This window comes from Scardinius erythrophthalmus, assembly GCF_964197995.2.
Source record: "Scardinius erythrophthalmus genome assembly, chromosome: 15".
NCBI classification, from domain to species: Eukaryota; Metazoa; Chordata; class Actinopteri; order Cypriniformes; family Leuciscidae; genus Scardinius; species Scardinius erythrophthalmus.
In genome coordinates this window covers 38,356,578-38,372,321 of record NC_138235.1, presented here as the reverse complement: position 1 = coordinate 38,372,321, position 15,744 = coordinate 38,356,578, and the positions used below count along the sequence as shown (strand labels likewise).

Genomic DNA, 15,744 nt, shown 5'->3' with positions numbered 1-15,744 from the left:
CCAAACACTAGTGAGCTGCATACCTAGACCACATTAATAGACCACACACTGGATGGATGGATGGATGGATGGATGGATGGATGGATGGATGGATGGATGGATGGATGGATGGATGGATGGATGGATGGATGGATGGATGGATGGATGGATGGATGGATGGATGGATGGATGGATGGATGGATGGATGGATGGATGGATGGATGGATGGATGGATAGATAGATAGATAGATGGATAGATAGATGATAGGTAGATAGATAGGTAGATAGATAGGTAGATAGATAGATAGGTAGATAGATAGGTAGATAGATAGATAGGTAGATAGATAGGTAGATAGATATATATATAGATACATAGATAGATAGATAGATAGATAGGTAGATAGATAGATAGATAGATAGATAGATAGGTAGATATATATACAGTCAGGTCCATAAATATTGGGACATTGACACAATTCTAATCTTTTTGGCTCTATACACCACCACAATGGATTTGAAATGAAACGAACAAGATGTGCTTTAACTGCAGACTTTCAGCTTTAATTTGAGGGTATTTACATCCAAATCAGGTGAACAGAGTAGGAATTACAACAGTTTGTATATGTGCCACCCACTTTTTAAGGGACCAAAAGTAATGGGACAGATTAACAATCATAAATCAAACTTTTACTTTTTAATACTTGGTTGCAAATCCTTTGCAGTCATTTACAGCCTGAAGTCTGGAAGGCATAGACATCACCAGTTGCTGGGTTTCATCCCTGGTGAAGCTCTGCCAGGCCTCTACTGCAACTGTCTTCAGTTCCTGCTTGTTCTTGGGGCATTTTCCCTTCAGTTTTGTCTTCAGCAAGTGAAATGCATGCTCAATCGGATTCAGGTCAGGTGATTGACTTGGCCATTGCATAACATTCCACTTCTTTACCTTAAAAAACTCTTTGGTTGCTTTTGCAGTATGCTTTGGGTCATTGTCCATCTGCACTGTGAAGCGCCGTCCAATGAGTTCTGAAGCATTTGGTCACAACATGCTTTTCTTCACAACATTTGGCCAGATCAAGAACACTCTCCAGGAGGTAGGTGTATGTGTGTCAAAGTCAAAAATCAAGAGAAGACTTCACCAGAGTGAATAAAGAGGGTTCACCACAAGATGTGAACCATTGGTGAGCCTCAAAAACAGGAAGGCCAGATAAGAGTTTGCCAAACAACATCTAAAAAAGCCTTCACAGTTCTGGAACAACATCCTTTGGACAGATGAGACAAAGATCAACTTGTACCAGAGTGATGGGAAGAGAAGAGTATGGAGAAGGAAAGGAACTGCTCATGATCCAAAGCATACCACCTCATCAGTGAAGCATGGTGGTGGTAGTGTCATGGCGTGGGCATGTATGGCTGCCAATGGAACTGGTTCTCTTGTATTTATTGATGATGTGACTGCTGACAAAAGCAGCAGGATGAATTCTGAAGTGTTTCGGGCAATATTATCTGCTCATATTCAGCCAAATGCTTCAGAACTCATTGGACGGCGCTTCACAGTGCAGATGGACATTGACCCGAAGCATACTGCAAAAGCAACCAAAGAGTTTTTTAAGGTAAAGAAGTGGAATGTTATGCAATGGCCAAGTCAATCACCTGACCTGAATCCGATTGAGCATGCATTTCACTTGCTGAAGACAAAACTGAAGGGAAAATGCCCCAAGAACAAGCAGGAACTGAAGACAGTTGCAGTAGAGGCCTGGCAGAGCTTCACCAGGGATGAAACCCAGCAACTGGTGATGTCAATGCCTTCCAGACTTCAGGCTGTAAATGACTGCAAAGGATTTGCAACCAAGTATTAAAAAGTAAAAGTTTGATTTATGATTGTTAATCTGTCCCATTACTTTTGGTCCCTTAAAAAGTGGGTGGCACATATACAAACTGTTGTAATTCCTACTCTGTTCACCTGATTTGGATGTAAATACCCTCAAATTAAAGCTGAAAGTCTGCAGTTAAAGCACATCTTGTTCGTTTCATTTCAAATCCATTGTGGTGGTGTATAGAGCCAAAAAGATTAGAATTGTGTCAATGTCCCAATATTTATGGACCTGACTGTATATATAGACAGACAGACAGACAGACAGACAGACAGACAGACAGACAGACAGACAGACAGACAGACAGACAGATAGATAGATAGATAGATAGATAGATAGATGATAGATAGGAAGCTCAATAAGCTTTGGAACAGATGTGTAATGTTTACAGGACACGCGTCTGAAGGGTGTCACACACCGGGCGAGAGCGCAGCGCCACGTCTTTACAATTCTAACACCTTGTTTTCTATGAGTGAGTGTACACACACACACCGACAGCGCCATTGGAGCACCATTTACATAGTTTTATATTAAATTTACATCATATTTGTCTCATATCATCGTTAATGTATATACTGACTTCACCCTGTGCTGCAAGATGCATTTAGTTTTACATTCATTTACAGAAATCAGTTGCGTGGATGAAAACTGCTGATGTTGTCGGATTTTCAGGAGAGATTCTCTATTCATTCAGTTAACGGACGCTCTGAGGTAAAGTGTTCAGACTGCAGACTCAGCAACGATTGTATTTAATTGTACAGGACAGTCACAACATAACAATAACATCTTAATTTCATAACGTCCTTAAACATAACAATATTGCTGGCCATAAACTGAGAAAGTGTGCGTCCGGTGTGCGACCCCTTTAAGACTTCATCCAGACCAGGAATGGGCATCACGCTGATCCAGACCCAGCACTGAACACACTCTACACTCTCACAAATGCTGACAGGCCTCAGGAAGCAGGCAAAACACTTAAAGTGATAGTTCACCCAAAAATTTAAATTACTCACTCTCAAGTCACCCTAGGTGTATATGATGTTCTTCTTTCAGACGAATACAATCAGTTATATTAAAAAATGTCCTGACTCTTCCAAGCTTTATAATGGCAGTGAATGGCTGTTTCTGTTTTGAAGTCCATAAAAGTGAATCTATCCATGATATAAGCTAGAATTTTACTTTGTAACGTGTTAAATATGGATATTTTTCTTACACAAACTCATCGCTTCGCTTCAGAAGGTCTTTATTAACCCCCCAGAGCAGTGTGGAGCACTTTTATCATGATGGATGGATTCACTTTTATGATGAATAGATGCACTTTTATGATGAATAGATGCACTTTTATGATGGATAGATGCACTTTTATGATGAATAGATGCACTTTTATGATGGATAGATGCACTTTTATGATGGATAGATGCACTTTTATGATGGATAGATGCACTTTTATGATGGATGGATTCACTTTTATGATGGATAGATGCACTTTTATGATGGATGGATTCACTTTTATGATGGATAGATGCACTTTTATGATGGATGGATTCACTTTTATGATGGATAGATGCACTTTTATGATGGATAGATGCACTTTTATGATGGATAGATGCACTTTTATGATGGATAGATGCACTTTTATGATGGATAGATGCACTTTTATGATGGATAGATGCACTTTTATGATGGATAGATGCACTTTTATGATGGATGGATTCACTTTTATGATGGATAGATGCACTTTTATGATGAATAGATGCACTTTTATGATGGATAGATGCACTTTTATGATGGATAGATGCACTTTTATGATGGATAGATGCACTTTTATGATGGATAGATGCACTTTTATGATGGATAGATGCACTTTTATGATGGATGGATTCACTTTTATGATGGATAGATGCACTTTTATGATGAATAGATGCACTTTTATGATGGATAGATGCACTTTTATGATGAATAGATGCACTTTTATGATGGATAGATGCACTTTTATGATGGATAGATGCACTTTTATGATGGATAGATGCACTTTTATGATGGATAGATGCACTTTTATGATGGATAGATGCACTTTTATCACGGATAGATGCACTTTTATGGACTTCAAAACAGAAACAGCCATTCACTGCCATTATAAAGCTTGGAAGAGCCAGGACAATTTTTAATATTATAAGTCCAATTGTATTCGTCTGAAAGAAGAATGTCATATACACCTAGGATGACTTGAGTAAATCATGGGCTAATTTTCATTTTTGGGTGAACTATCCCTTTAAATAAAAGAGGTATGGACTGACCCTAATGTCGTCTAATCCTGCGTCCCGTGACACGGCGCTGCCCATGTGTCTCGGCAGGGTCCGGTGCTGTAGCTGAGGGGTCAGTAGCTGTAAACTACTGGCCCTGTTGGGCATCCCCTGTCCCACCACCAATCCGCCCGCCTCGCCCCCATGGGGACGCCCGCGCTCCCTCCTCACGTACATCGAGTGCCTGTGCGGGCGCTGCTGCGAGGAGAACGGGCTGGTGTAGCCCACGCCGTAGGGGAACTCCTGCGGAGCCGAAAGAGACAGTCCCGCTCCGGGGTCGAGCGGATCCACAGGGTTCCCGTCGCTCTTTTGCCGTGACGAGGAGCGCCGGCTGGACGGCTCGACCGTGCTTCCGTCCCGTTCCAGTTTGCTTCGACGTCCCACAGCGGGACTGTGTCCCCCGTGTTGCATTGACGGGCTTCCCGGAGCCGCCAAGTTCAGGTTCATGTTAAGATCCAAGCAGCTGCTGGGGAAGTAGCGGGGCGATCCGGATGGGTCGTCCGGGTGTAGTCGCATATCGCTGAGGTTATTCACAGATTTGGCGTCACTAAGCACTCCGTGACTCTTAGACAAACTCAGGTATGAGGATGATCCCTTTCCGGCAGAGGATGACGACGCGTTCGATTCGCCGTATCCGTGGCGGCTCTGTTTCTCCCGGTCGCCCGTGAGCGTGCCGGTCTTGCCTTCCACAAAGGAATGACGGTTCTGGGAACGGGGCGTGTTTGATTTCAGGTATTTGGCGCCGGGACCGTCTGCTGGTTTGCCGAAGTCAAAATCGCCCGATTTTGATTTGGCCTCTTTAGCATGCTGGAGGTCTTTCCCGCACGACGCTGAGCGGTTGAGCGGCTGGAAGGATTTAGGGTGCATGACTGGGCTCAGGCTGTTGGCGGACTGAACCGACCCGTTCAGGAACGTCTCGGAGCTGGGAGGGTGGAGGTCTTCGTGCCCATGACGGGGCAGACTGGAGCAGTCACGACTGTTTGAGCGATGGTGACTTGAACTCTTGACAACGTGACCCCTAAAAACCCATTAAAAAATTAAAGAATGCAAACGTGAGCGTCTGTAAGCAACACTAGCTAAGCTTACATGCACACAGATATTCAGTTTATAATCAGATTGATGGCTCAAGTGGACTGAACACCTAATGTTTGTGGAAAAGTGCTTTTTTCCTGCTTAGCCTATTAAAATAGATTCCCAAATCCATTTCCCCCTAGTTTTATTTACTCCCAATCAGGGCTTGACACTAAATTTTTGCTCAGCAGCCAATGTGGCTAGTGGTTTTCCAACGTTTTCATTTTCACTAGCTACAATTATGACATTGATACCATGGGGAAAACTGCCATATAGATATTTTTTATATTATCAATATCTCATAATATGGCAGCAGGAATATTAGGCTGCTGTCACTTTAAGACTGAATTTACGGTTATACGTGCGTTTTCTTTCTCAACTGTTTACATTCAATTAACTGAACATAACTGTGTTAATGTCAAGCTCTCCTCCCAATATTGAACATTTGGCGCACAGTATTTCCATGCGTGGAATACCGGATGACCTACTAAACGTAGCAAAAATGTGCAGATTACGACCAGAGCACACTGTGTAATGTTCTGTATTCCATAATGCAATGCATTCAAATTGACTTTCCATTTAATTTGATGTGACCTTGATTTGCAGTATGACGAATCTAAATGAAATAAGACTTGTTATTTGATCTTGCTGCCAAAAGCTTCACAAAAATGGTTTAAAAATGCAAAATAACTATTTTCAAGATGAAAAGTGAAACAGGATAGGAAATAGGATCACACAATATAGCATACTACTCTTTGAAATATTGCATGCTTAACCACATAATTAGCTTGTATACACAGTCAGTAAGTATGTAGCTTGTATACACAGTCTTCCCAGTCCGATTGAATGAGTCCTCCTGACCTGCTGGGGGCGCTGTTGTCCATAAGGGGTTTCCTCTTGGAGGAGCGGATGGGTGTGGGTGTGAGCGGGCTGGAACGCTCCGTCAGGCGCTGAGTCTGGAAGGCGTGATGGTTCAGACTCTGTTCTGTCAGATAGCGCTCGTTCGGGTACAACAACAACAGGTTCTGGAAGTAGAAAGCCACAATGGTAGATCTCTCACAGGGATAATCTAAATTTAACAAGAGGAAGTCCAGTCTTTTCTTTCTTTTACATTATTTTCATGAAAACTAAGCACATTATAGTTGTGCATTGAATCTGCATATAAAATGCATTAGAACATATTTACTTGCAATATATTACTATACTTTTTTGTATTATATTGTAGAATGTAATCAAACATTTATATATTACAATGATTGTCAATTATTATTAAAATGTAAAATAAAAACACTTAAATTGTAATATAAATTAAATTAAATTGTAATGTGGACTCATACATTTACTTAAAGCTACTTTGAAACTATGTGAAAAGCGCTACACAAATAAATGTGAATAGAATTGAAATTAACAAATTTAATTAAAAGCAGAACAACCACTGCTTACTCAAAAAAAAAAAAAATACAAAAATATATATATATTGTTATGAGAAAGATGAGAATGAGAAAGATTTGTTTGCCTTTCAGTAATAAAATGTAGGGTTTTATTATATATATATATATATATATATATATATATAAACATATATACATATATATATACACAATATATATATATATTTTGTATATAAATAAATAAACATGAAAACAAGGTCACAAAGATGAAAAAATAGCATATTTTATGCATTTGGATATTTTTCTTAGTAAATTTTATTTTGAGTTGTTTTCTTTGAGGTCATTATTCTCAAGTGTTTTTCTCATTATTCTAATACAGTAAACATATACTTATATATATATATATATATATATATATATATATATATATATATATATATATATATATATATATAGATATAGATATATACATATATACACTTACACACACAAACACACATATATATATATATATTGTATTTTGGATAAAAATATTGCAAAAGAATCATTTTGATTAAATCAACATAAAACTAACTGTATCACATTATAATAATGAGAAAAACATTTGTTTCTATTCTATGTCATGATGCAAAAAAACATGGTTCTAAAAACACATTAAAAGATGTGTATTTGTATATGTATATATATATATATATATATATATCACCCAACAAACATCTATTAATATCCTCAGAGACGACAAGCTTCAACAAGCCCATCACACAAGAACACCGCTAACATTATTACCACAATGTCCTAAACCTCATTTGTTGAAGATATTTGTTTAACGCATGACTCATCCTTTAATAAAATGACATGACAGAACAAGCCTCCATGTTGAAGTTTTCAGGAGGAGAGTTTAATGACAACAAAATCAGGATTATTAGCTGCAGGATTCATCTACAGAAACAAGGAAATCACTGTGATGAAAATATAATTAGCGCACAATTTTCGCAGTGATGAAATGTCACTTTCACCTAATGAAGCGACGGAGCTACGTGAGTCACACTCATTCTCTAACACACACGCAACATGTAGAGTATCTGTGTGTCTCTCGATGCCCTAACAGGAACTGAAAACACCAGTGAAGTGTGGTTGGTAAGCTTTATTAGCGGATTCAATCGTCAGCTTAACACAAATGAGTGCGAGCGAATGGAAACCCCAGTAAACAAGTGTGTGAGGTGAATGAACCGTCATTAGTCACACACACACGGTAATGATAAACCTGCATCACAGGTGAACAGAAGACACGAGATTTGTGTGAGGGGGACAGATGACGAACACAAAAACAGTCATTAGTTATTTAGATTATTGGAACGTGAAGGTTAGAGGCAGAAAGACTGTGACTAATCTCTCTCTGCTTATTCATATTACATATTACCATCACATGTGATGAACACTCACACACACACACACTCACACACACACACACACAAGCACTATTTTTTTGTTTTTTAAGGACTGCAATCACAGATTCCACTTATCAAACAATATCTTTATTATTGTCTTTATTATTGTCTGTCTGTGTGTGTGTGTCTCACTGAACACACTCCTCTCTTACCTTCATGAGGTCGAGCATCACTGGACTGATGATCCCGAGGTATCGTCTCTCCAGCGTCTGTGGATGGCTCACTGAGGGAAACTACACACGAGAGTATGAATATAACATAGAGTATGAATTTCTTATAAAATAACATGCACTGCTGAATCACTCACAGTGAGAGCAGGAATGCGTGTTAAAATGAAAATTAGCCCATGATTTACTCACCCTCAACTCATCCTAGGTGTATATGACATTCTTCTTTCAGACGAATACAATCTGAGTTATATTAAAAAATGTCATGGCTTTTTCAAGCTTTATAATGGCAGTGAATGGCTGTTTCTGTTTTGAAGTCATAAGTGCATCCATCCATCATAAAAGTGCATCCATCCATCATAAAAGTGCATCCATCCATCATAAAAGTGCATCTATCCATCATTAAAGTGCATCTGTCCATCATTAAAGTGCATCTATCCATCATAAAAGTGCATCTATCCATCATAAAAGTGCATCTGTCCATCATTAAAGTGCATCTATCCATCATAAAAGTGCATCTATCCATCATAAAAGTGCATCTATCCATCATAAAAGTGCATCTATCCATCATTAAAGTGCATCTATTCATGATGAAAGTGCATCTATCCATCATAAAAGTGCATCTATCCATCATAAAAGTGCATCTGTCCATCATTAAAGTGCATCTATTCATCATAAAAGTGCATCTATTCATGATAAAAGTGTTTCTATCCATCATTAAAGTGCATCTATCCATCATAAAAGTGCATCTATCCATGATAAAAGTGCATCTATCCATCATAAAAGTGCATCTATCCATCATAAAAGTGCATCTATCCATCATTAAAGTGCATCTATTCATGATGAAAGTGCATCTATCCATCATAAAAGTGCATCTATCCATCATAAAAGTGCATCTATCCATCATAAAAGTGCATCTATCCATCATTAAAGTGCATCTATTCATGATGAAAGTGCATCTATCCATCATAAAAGTGCATCTATCCATCATAAAAGTGCATCTGTCCATCATTAAAGTGCATCTATCCATCATAAAAGTGCATCTATTCATGATAAAAGTGTTTCTATCCATCATTAAAGTGCATCTATCCATCATAAAAGTGCATCTATCCATGATAAAAGTGCATCTATCCATCATAAAAGTGCATCTGTCCATCATTAAAGTGCATCTATCCATCATAAAAGTGCATCTATCCATCATAAAAGTGCATCTATCCATCATAAAAGTGCATCTATCCATCATTAAAGTGAATCTATCCATGATAAAAGTGCATCTATCCATCATAAAAGTGCATCTATCATCATAAAAGTGAATCTATCCATCATAAAAGCGCATCTATCCATCATAAAAGTGCATCTATCCATCATAAAAGTGCATCTATCCATCATTAAAGTGAATCTATCCATGATAAAAGTGCATCTATCCATCATAAAAGTGAATCTATCCATGATAAAAGTGCATCTGTCCATCATAAAAGTGCATCTATCCATCATAAAAGTGCATCTGTCCATCATAAAAGTGAATCTATCCATCATAAAATTGCATCTATCCATGATAAAAGTGCATCTATCCTAGGGTTGGGCGGTATTACGGTAATATCGGATACCGCGGGATCTTAAAATAGCACCGGTATCAGTTTCAATACCGTCATTACTGGCACTTATATAGCTTATAATATATATAATTTATTTATTGCCTAAAAATGCTTGTGTGGTTGCAGTTTGGTAATATTTTTGGTTCCAGCCAAATGAGAAGGGAGAGGCGGTAAATACTGATGAGGCAATTTGTAAATTGTGCCATAAAAAGGTGACCGCGAGAGATGTAAACACCTCTAACCTAATGTCGCATCTCCGAAACTACCACCCACTCACTGCTGCCAGGATGCATTTTGTTCTCGAATTCATTAAATAAGCGCATTAAGTTTCGTATTTGTTAAAATATTATAATGTTATTTTTTCCATCTTTGTTGATTATGAAAAGTGAACAGCACAAATAACATGGGATGCATCGGGAGTCAGACGATTTGACCACTTCAATAAATTTCGTTTTGTAAAAGGCCTCTTTAAAACGAATTTCGTTTTGTATAAATTGTATCTTAATTTTAATACATTTTTCATCAACCAAATTGCCTGGATTTAATATAATCATGACATGATGGGCGCTGGCATGCCACGGTCACTTGCATTGAAATCTCATAAATTAACCGAAACTCAGAGATGGCGATCGTCAATTTCTTTAAACAAAACAATTCAAAACGAAAAGAAATATAGGGTAGGCTACTCTCTGATTAATCCATGATGTGCATTTTTCTCTATAGCGTTCACAGAGATGTCGATCGTCAATTTCTTTAAACGAAACAATTCAAAACGAAAAGAAAAAGGCCACTCTGATTATTTAATCCATGATGTGCATTTCTCTCTAGGCGCGTTCATACAGAGATGCGATCATCAATTTCAGTAAACGAAACCATACAAAACGAAAAGAAAAGAAATAGACTAGCCTACTCTCTGTAATCCATGATGTGCATTTCTCTCTATCGTTCACTATGGAGATGGCGATCGTCAATTTCTTTAAACGAAACAATTCAAAACGAAAATAAATCTGATTGATCAATGATGTGCATTTCTCTCTATAGGCGCGTTCACTACAGAGATGGCGATCGCCAACTTCCATCTTTGCAGAAAAGTTTTATTAATAAAAATCAATGGACACGCGTCACCGGATTACAAAGGCACTTCTTGCTTGTTGCACGCACACAGATATTATGTTGAATAATGGTGGGCTCGGGCTCATAATAACAATGCCGTCGGCCGGACTCAGACACAACGTGCACGGCTTGATTTTTTTTTTTTTTTTTTTTTTTTTTTTGATCTGGCATTCAGTTTCTGAACGGTGTAGGCACAAGCCAACAGTTTGGTGACGCCATCTGAGCCCATTATGTCATAATTTTCAATTAGTCACGGTAATACCGTATACCCCGGTAAAATAGGGAGGAGGTTTGACGGTATCAAAATTCCAATACCGCCCAAGCCTAATCTATCCATCATAAAAGTGCATCTGTCCATGATAAAAGTGCATCTGTCCATCATAAAAGTGCATCTGTCCATCATAAAAGTGCATTTATCCATCATAAAAGTGCATCTATCCATCATAAAAGCGCATCTATCCATCATAAAAGTGCATTTATCCATCATAAAAGTGCATTTATCCATCATAAAAGTGCATCTATCCATCATAAAAGCGCATCTATCCATCATAAAAGTGCATCTATCCATCATAAAAGCGCATCTGTCCATCATAAAAGTGCATCTATCCATCATAAAAGTGCATCTGTCCATCATAAAAGTGCATCTATCCATCATAAAAGTGCATTTATCCATCATTAAAGTCCATCTGTCCATCATAAAAGTGCATCTATCCATCATAAAAGTGCATCTGTCCATCACAAAAGTGCATCTATCCATCATTAAAGTGAATTTATCCATCATAAAAGTGCATCTGTCCATGATAAAGTGCATCTGTCCATCATAAAAGTGCATCAATCCATCATAAAAGTGCATCTATCCATCACAAAAGTGCATCTGTCCATCATAAAAGTGCATCTATCCATCATTAAAGTGAATTTATCCATCATAAAAGTGCATCTATCCATCATAAAAGTGCATTTATCCATCATAAAAGTCCATCTGTACATCATAAAAGTGCATCTGTCCATCATAAATGTCCATCTGTCCATCATAAAAGTGCATCTATCCATCATAAAAGTGCATTTATCCATCATAAAAGTCCATCTGTCCATCATAAAAGTGCATCTGTCCATCATAAAAGTGCATCTATCCATCATAAAAGTGCATCTGTCCATGATAAAAGTGCATCTGTCCATGATAAAAGTGCATCTGTCCATCATAAAAGTGCATCTATCCATCATAAAAGTACATTTATCCATCAGAAATGTCCATCTGTCCATCATAAAAGTGCATCTATCCATCATAAAAGTGCATTTATCCATCATAAAAGTCCATCTGTCCATCATAAAAGTGCATCTGTCCATCATAAAAGTGCATCTATCCATCATAAAAGTGCATCTGTCCATGATAAAAGTGCATCTGTCCATGAAAAAAGTGCATCTGTCCATCATAAAAGTGCATCTATCCATCATAAAAGTGCATTCATCCATCATAAAAGTGCATCTGTCCATCATAAAACTGCATCTATCCATCATTAAAGTGCATCTATCCATCATAAAAGTGCATTTATCCATCATAAAAGTCCATCTGTCCATCATAAGTCCATCTGTCCATCATAAAAGTGCATCTATCCATCATAAAAGTGCATCTGTCCATCATAAAAGTGCATCTGTCCATCATAAAAGTGCATCTGTCCATCATAAAAGTGCATCTATCCATCATAAAAGTGCATTTATCCATCATAAAAGTCCATCTGTCCATCATAAAAGTGCATCTATCCATCATAAAAGTGCATTTATCCATCATAAAAGTCCATCTGTCCATGATAAAAGTGCATCTGTCCATGATAAAAGTGCATCTGTCCATCATAAAAGTGCATCTATCCATCATAAAAGTGCATTTATCCATCATAAATGTCCATCTGTCCATCATAAAAGTGCATCTATCCATCATAAAAGTGCATTTATCCATCATAAAAGTCCATCTGTCCATCATAAAAGTGCATCTGTCCATCATAAAAGTGCATCTATCCATCATAAAAGTGCATCTGTCCATGATAAAAGTGCATCTGTCCATGAAAAAAGTGCATCTGTCCATCATAAAAGTGCATCTATCCATCATAAAAGTGCATTTATCCATCATAAAAGTGCATCTGTCCATCATAAAACTGCATCTATCCATCATTAAAGTGAATTTATCCATCATAAAAGTGCATCTGTCCATGATAAAAGTGCATCTGTCCATGATAAAAGTGCATCTGTCCATGAAAAAAGTGCATCTGTCCATCATAAAAGTGCATCTATCCATCATAAAAGTGCATTTATCCATCATAAAAGTGCATCTGTCCATCATAAAACTGCATCTATCCATCATTAAAGTGAATTTATCCATCATAAAAGTGCATCTGTCCATGATAAAAGTGCATCTGTCCATGATAAAAGTGCATCTGTCCATCATAAAAGTGCATCTATCCATCATAAAAGTGCATTTATCCATCATAAATGTCCATCTGTCCATCATAAAAGTGCATCTATCCATCATAAAAGTGCATTTATCCATCATAAAAGTCCATCTGTCCATCATAAGTCCATCTGTCCATCATAAAAGTGCATCTATCCATCATAAAAGTGCATCTGTCCATCATAAAAGTGCATCTATCCATCATAAAAGTGCATTTATCCATCATAAAAGTCCATATGTCCATCATAAGTCCATCTGTCCATCATAATAGTGCATCTTTCCATCATAAAAGTGCATCTGTCCATCATAAAAGTGCATCTATCCATCATAAAAGTGCATTTATCCATCATAAATGTCCATCTGTCCATCATAAAAGTGCATCTATCCATCATAAAAGTGCATTTATCCATCATAAAAGTCCATCTGTCCATCATAAAAGTGCATCTATCCATCATAAAAGTGCATCTATCCATCATAAAAGTGCATCTATCCATCATAAAAGTGCATTTATCCATCATAAAAGTCCATCTGTCCATCATAAGTCCATCTGTCCATCATAAAAGTGCATCTATCCATCATAAAAGTGCATCTGTCCATCATAAAAGTGCATCTATCCATCATAAAAGTGCATTTATCCATCATAAAAGTCCATCTGTCCATCATAAAAGTGCATCTGTCCATCATAAAAGTGCATCTATCCATCATAAAAGTGCATTTATCCATCATAAAAGTCCATCTGTCCATCATAAAAGTGCATCTATCCATCATAAAAGTGCATCTATCCATCATAAAAGTGCATCTATCCATCATAAAAGTGCATCTATCCATCATAAAAGTGAATTTATCCATCATAAAAATTGCATCTGTCCATCATAAAAGTGCATCTATCCATCATAATAGTGCATCTATCCATCATAAAAGTCCATCTGTCCATCATAAAAGTGCATCTATTCATCATAAAAGTGCATCTATCCATCATAAAAGTGCATCTGTCCATGATAAAAGTGCATCTGTCCATGATAAAAGTGCATCTGTCCATCATAAAAGTGCATCTATCCATCATAAAAGTGCATTTATCCATCATAAATGTCCATCTGTCCATCATAAAAGTGCATCTATCCATCATAAAAGTGCATTTATCCATCATAAAAGTCCATCTGTCCATCATAAAAGTGCATCTGTCCATCATAAAAGTGCATCTATCCATCATAAAAGTGCATCTGTCCATGATAAAAGTGCATCTGTCCATGAAAAAAGTGCATCTGTCCATCATAAAAGTGCATCTATCCATCATAAAAGTGCATTTATCCATCATAAAAGTGCATCTGTCCATCATAAAACTGCATCTATCCATCATTAAAGTGAATTTATCCATCATAAAAGTGCATCTGTCCATGATAAAAGTGCATCTGTCCATGATAAAAGTGCATCTGTCCATGATAAAAGTGCATCTATCCATCATAAAAGTGCATTTATCCATCATAAATGTCCATCTGTCCATCATAAAAGTGCATCTATCCATCATAAAAGTGCATTTATCCATCATAAAAGTCCATCTGTCCATCATAAAAGTGCATCTATCCATCATAAAAGTGCATCTGTCCATCATAAAAGTGCATCTATCCATCATAAAAGTGCATTTATCCATCATAAAAGTCCATATGTCCATCATAAGTCCATCTGTCCATCATAAAAGTGCATCTATCCATCATAAAAGTGCATCTGTCCATCATAAAAGTGCATCTATCCATCATAAAAGTGCATTTATCCATCATAAATGTCCATCTGTCCATCATAAAAGTGCATCTATCCATCATAAAAGTGCATTTATCCATCATAAAAGTCCATCTGTCCATCATAAAAGTGCATCTATCCATCATAAAAGTCCATCTGTCCATCATAAAAGTGCATCTATCCATCATAAAAGTGCATCTATCCATCATAAAAGTGCATCTATCCATCATAAAAGTGCATCTATCCATCATAAAAGTGAATTTATCCATCATAAAAGTGCATCTGTCCATCATTAAAGTGCTCCACACTGCTCTGGAGGGTTAATAAAGGCCTTCTGAAGTGAAGTGCAACTTATGTGAGTAATGCGACGTCCTGCTGATATTTACGCTACACCATGACACACTACGCTTCTTCTTTGACGTCACAAGTTGCACTTTAGACTTAAGTGGACTCAGTATGTTTGTTTGGCCGGAAGCAAGTTTTTTTACTTTATAAAGTTTTAAATATGGATATTTTTCTCACACAAACGCATCGCTTCACTTCAGAAGGGCTTTGTTAACCCCCCAGAGCAGTGTGGAGCACTTTTATGATGGATAGATGCACTTTTATGAGCTTCAATCTCATGGTTGCAATGCACC

The 15,744-nt window shown here is 37.4% G+C and overlaps 1 protein-coding gene across 2 annotated transcripts in view; it reads right to left on the bottom strand.

Annotated features, from left to right (window-relative positions):
- LOC308703376 (cyclin-dependent kinase-like 5) overlaps nucleotides 1–15,744 on the bottom strand; it is a 71,132-nt gene that overhangs the window by 12,378 nt on the left and 43,010 nt on the right. For both annotated transcript variants that reach the window (XM_081386812.1, XM_081386813.1), the window contains exons 10-12: nucleotides 8,210–8,290; nucleotides 6,080–6,243; nucleotides 4,142–5,165 (exon numbers count right to left, since the gene is read on the bottom strand). In XM_081386812.1, coding sequence (XP_081242938.1) covers nucleotides 4,142–5,165; nucleotides 6,080–6,243; nucleotides 8,210–8,290 — 1,269 coding nt within the window. The remainder of the gene's footprint in view (nucleotides 1–4,141; nucleotides 5,166–6,079; nucleotides 6,244–8,209; nucleotides 8,291–15,744) is intronic.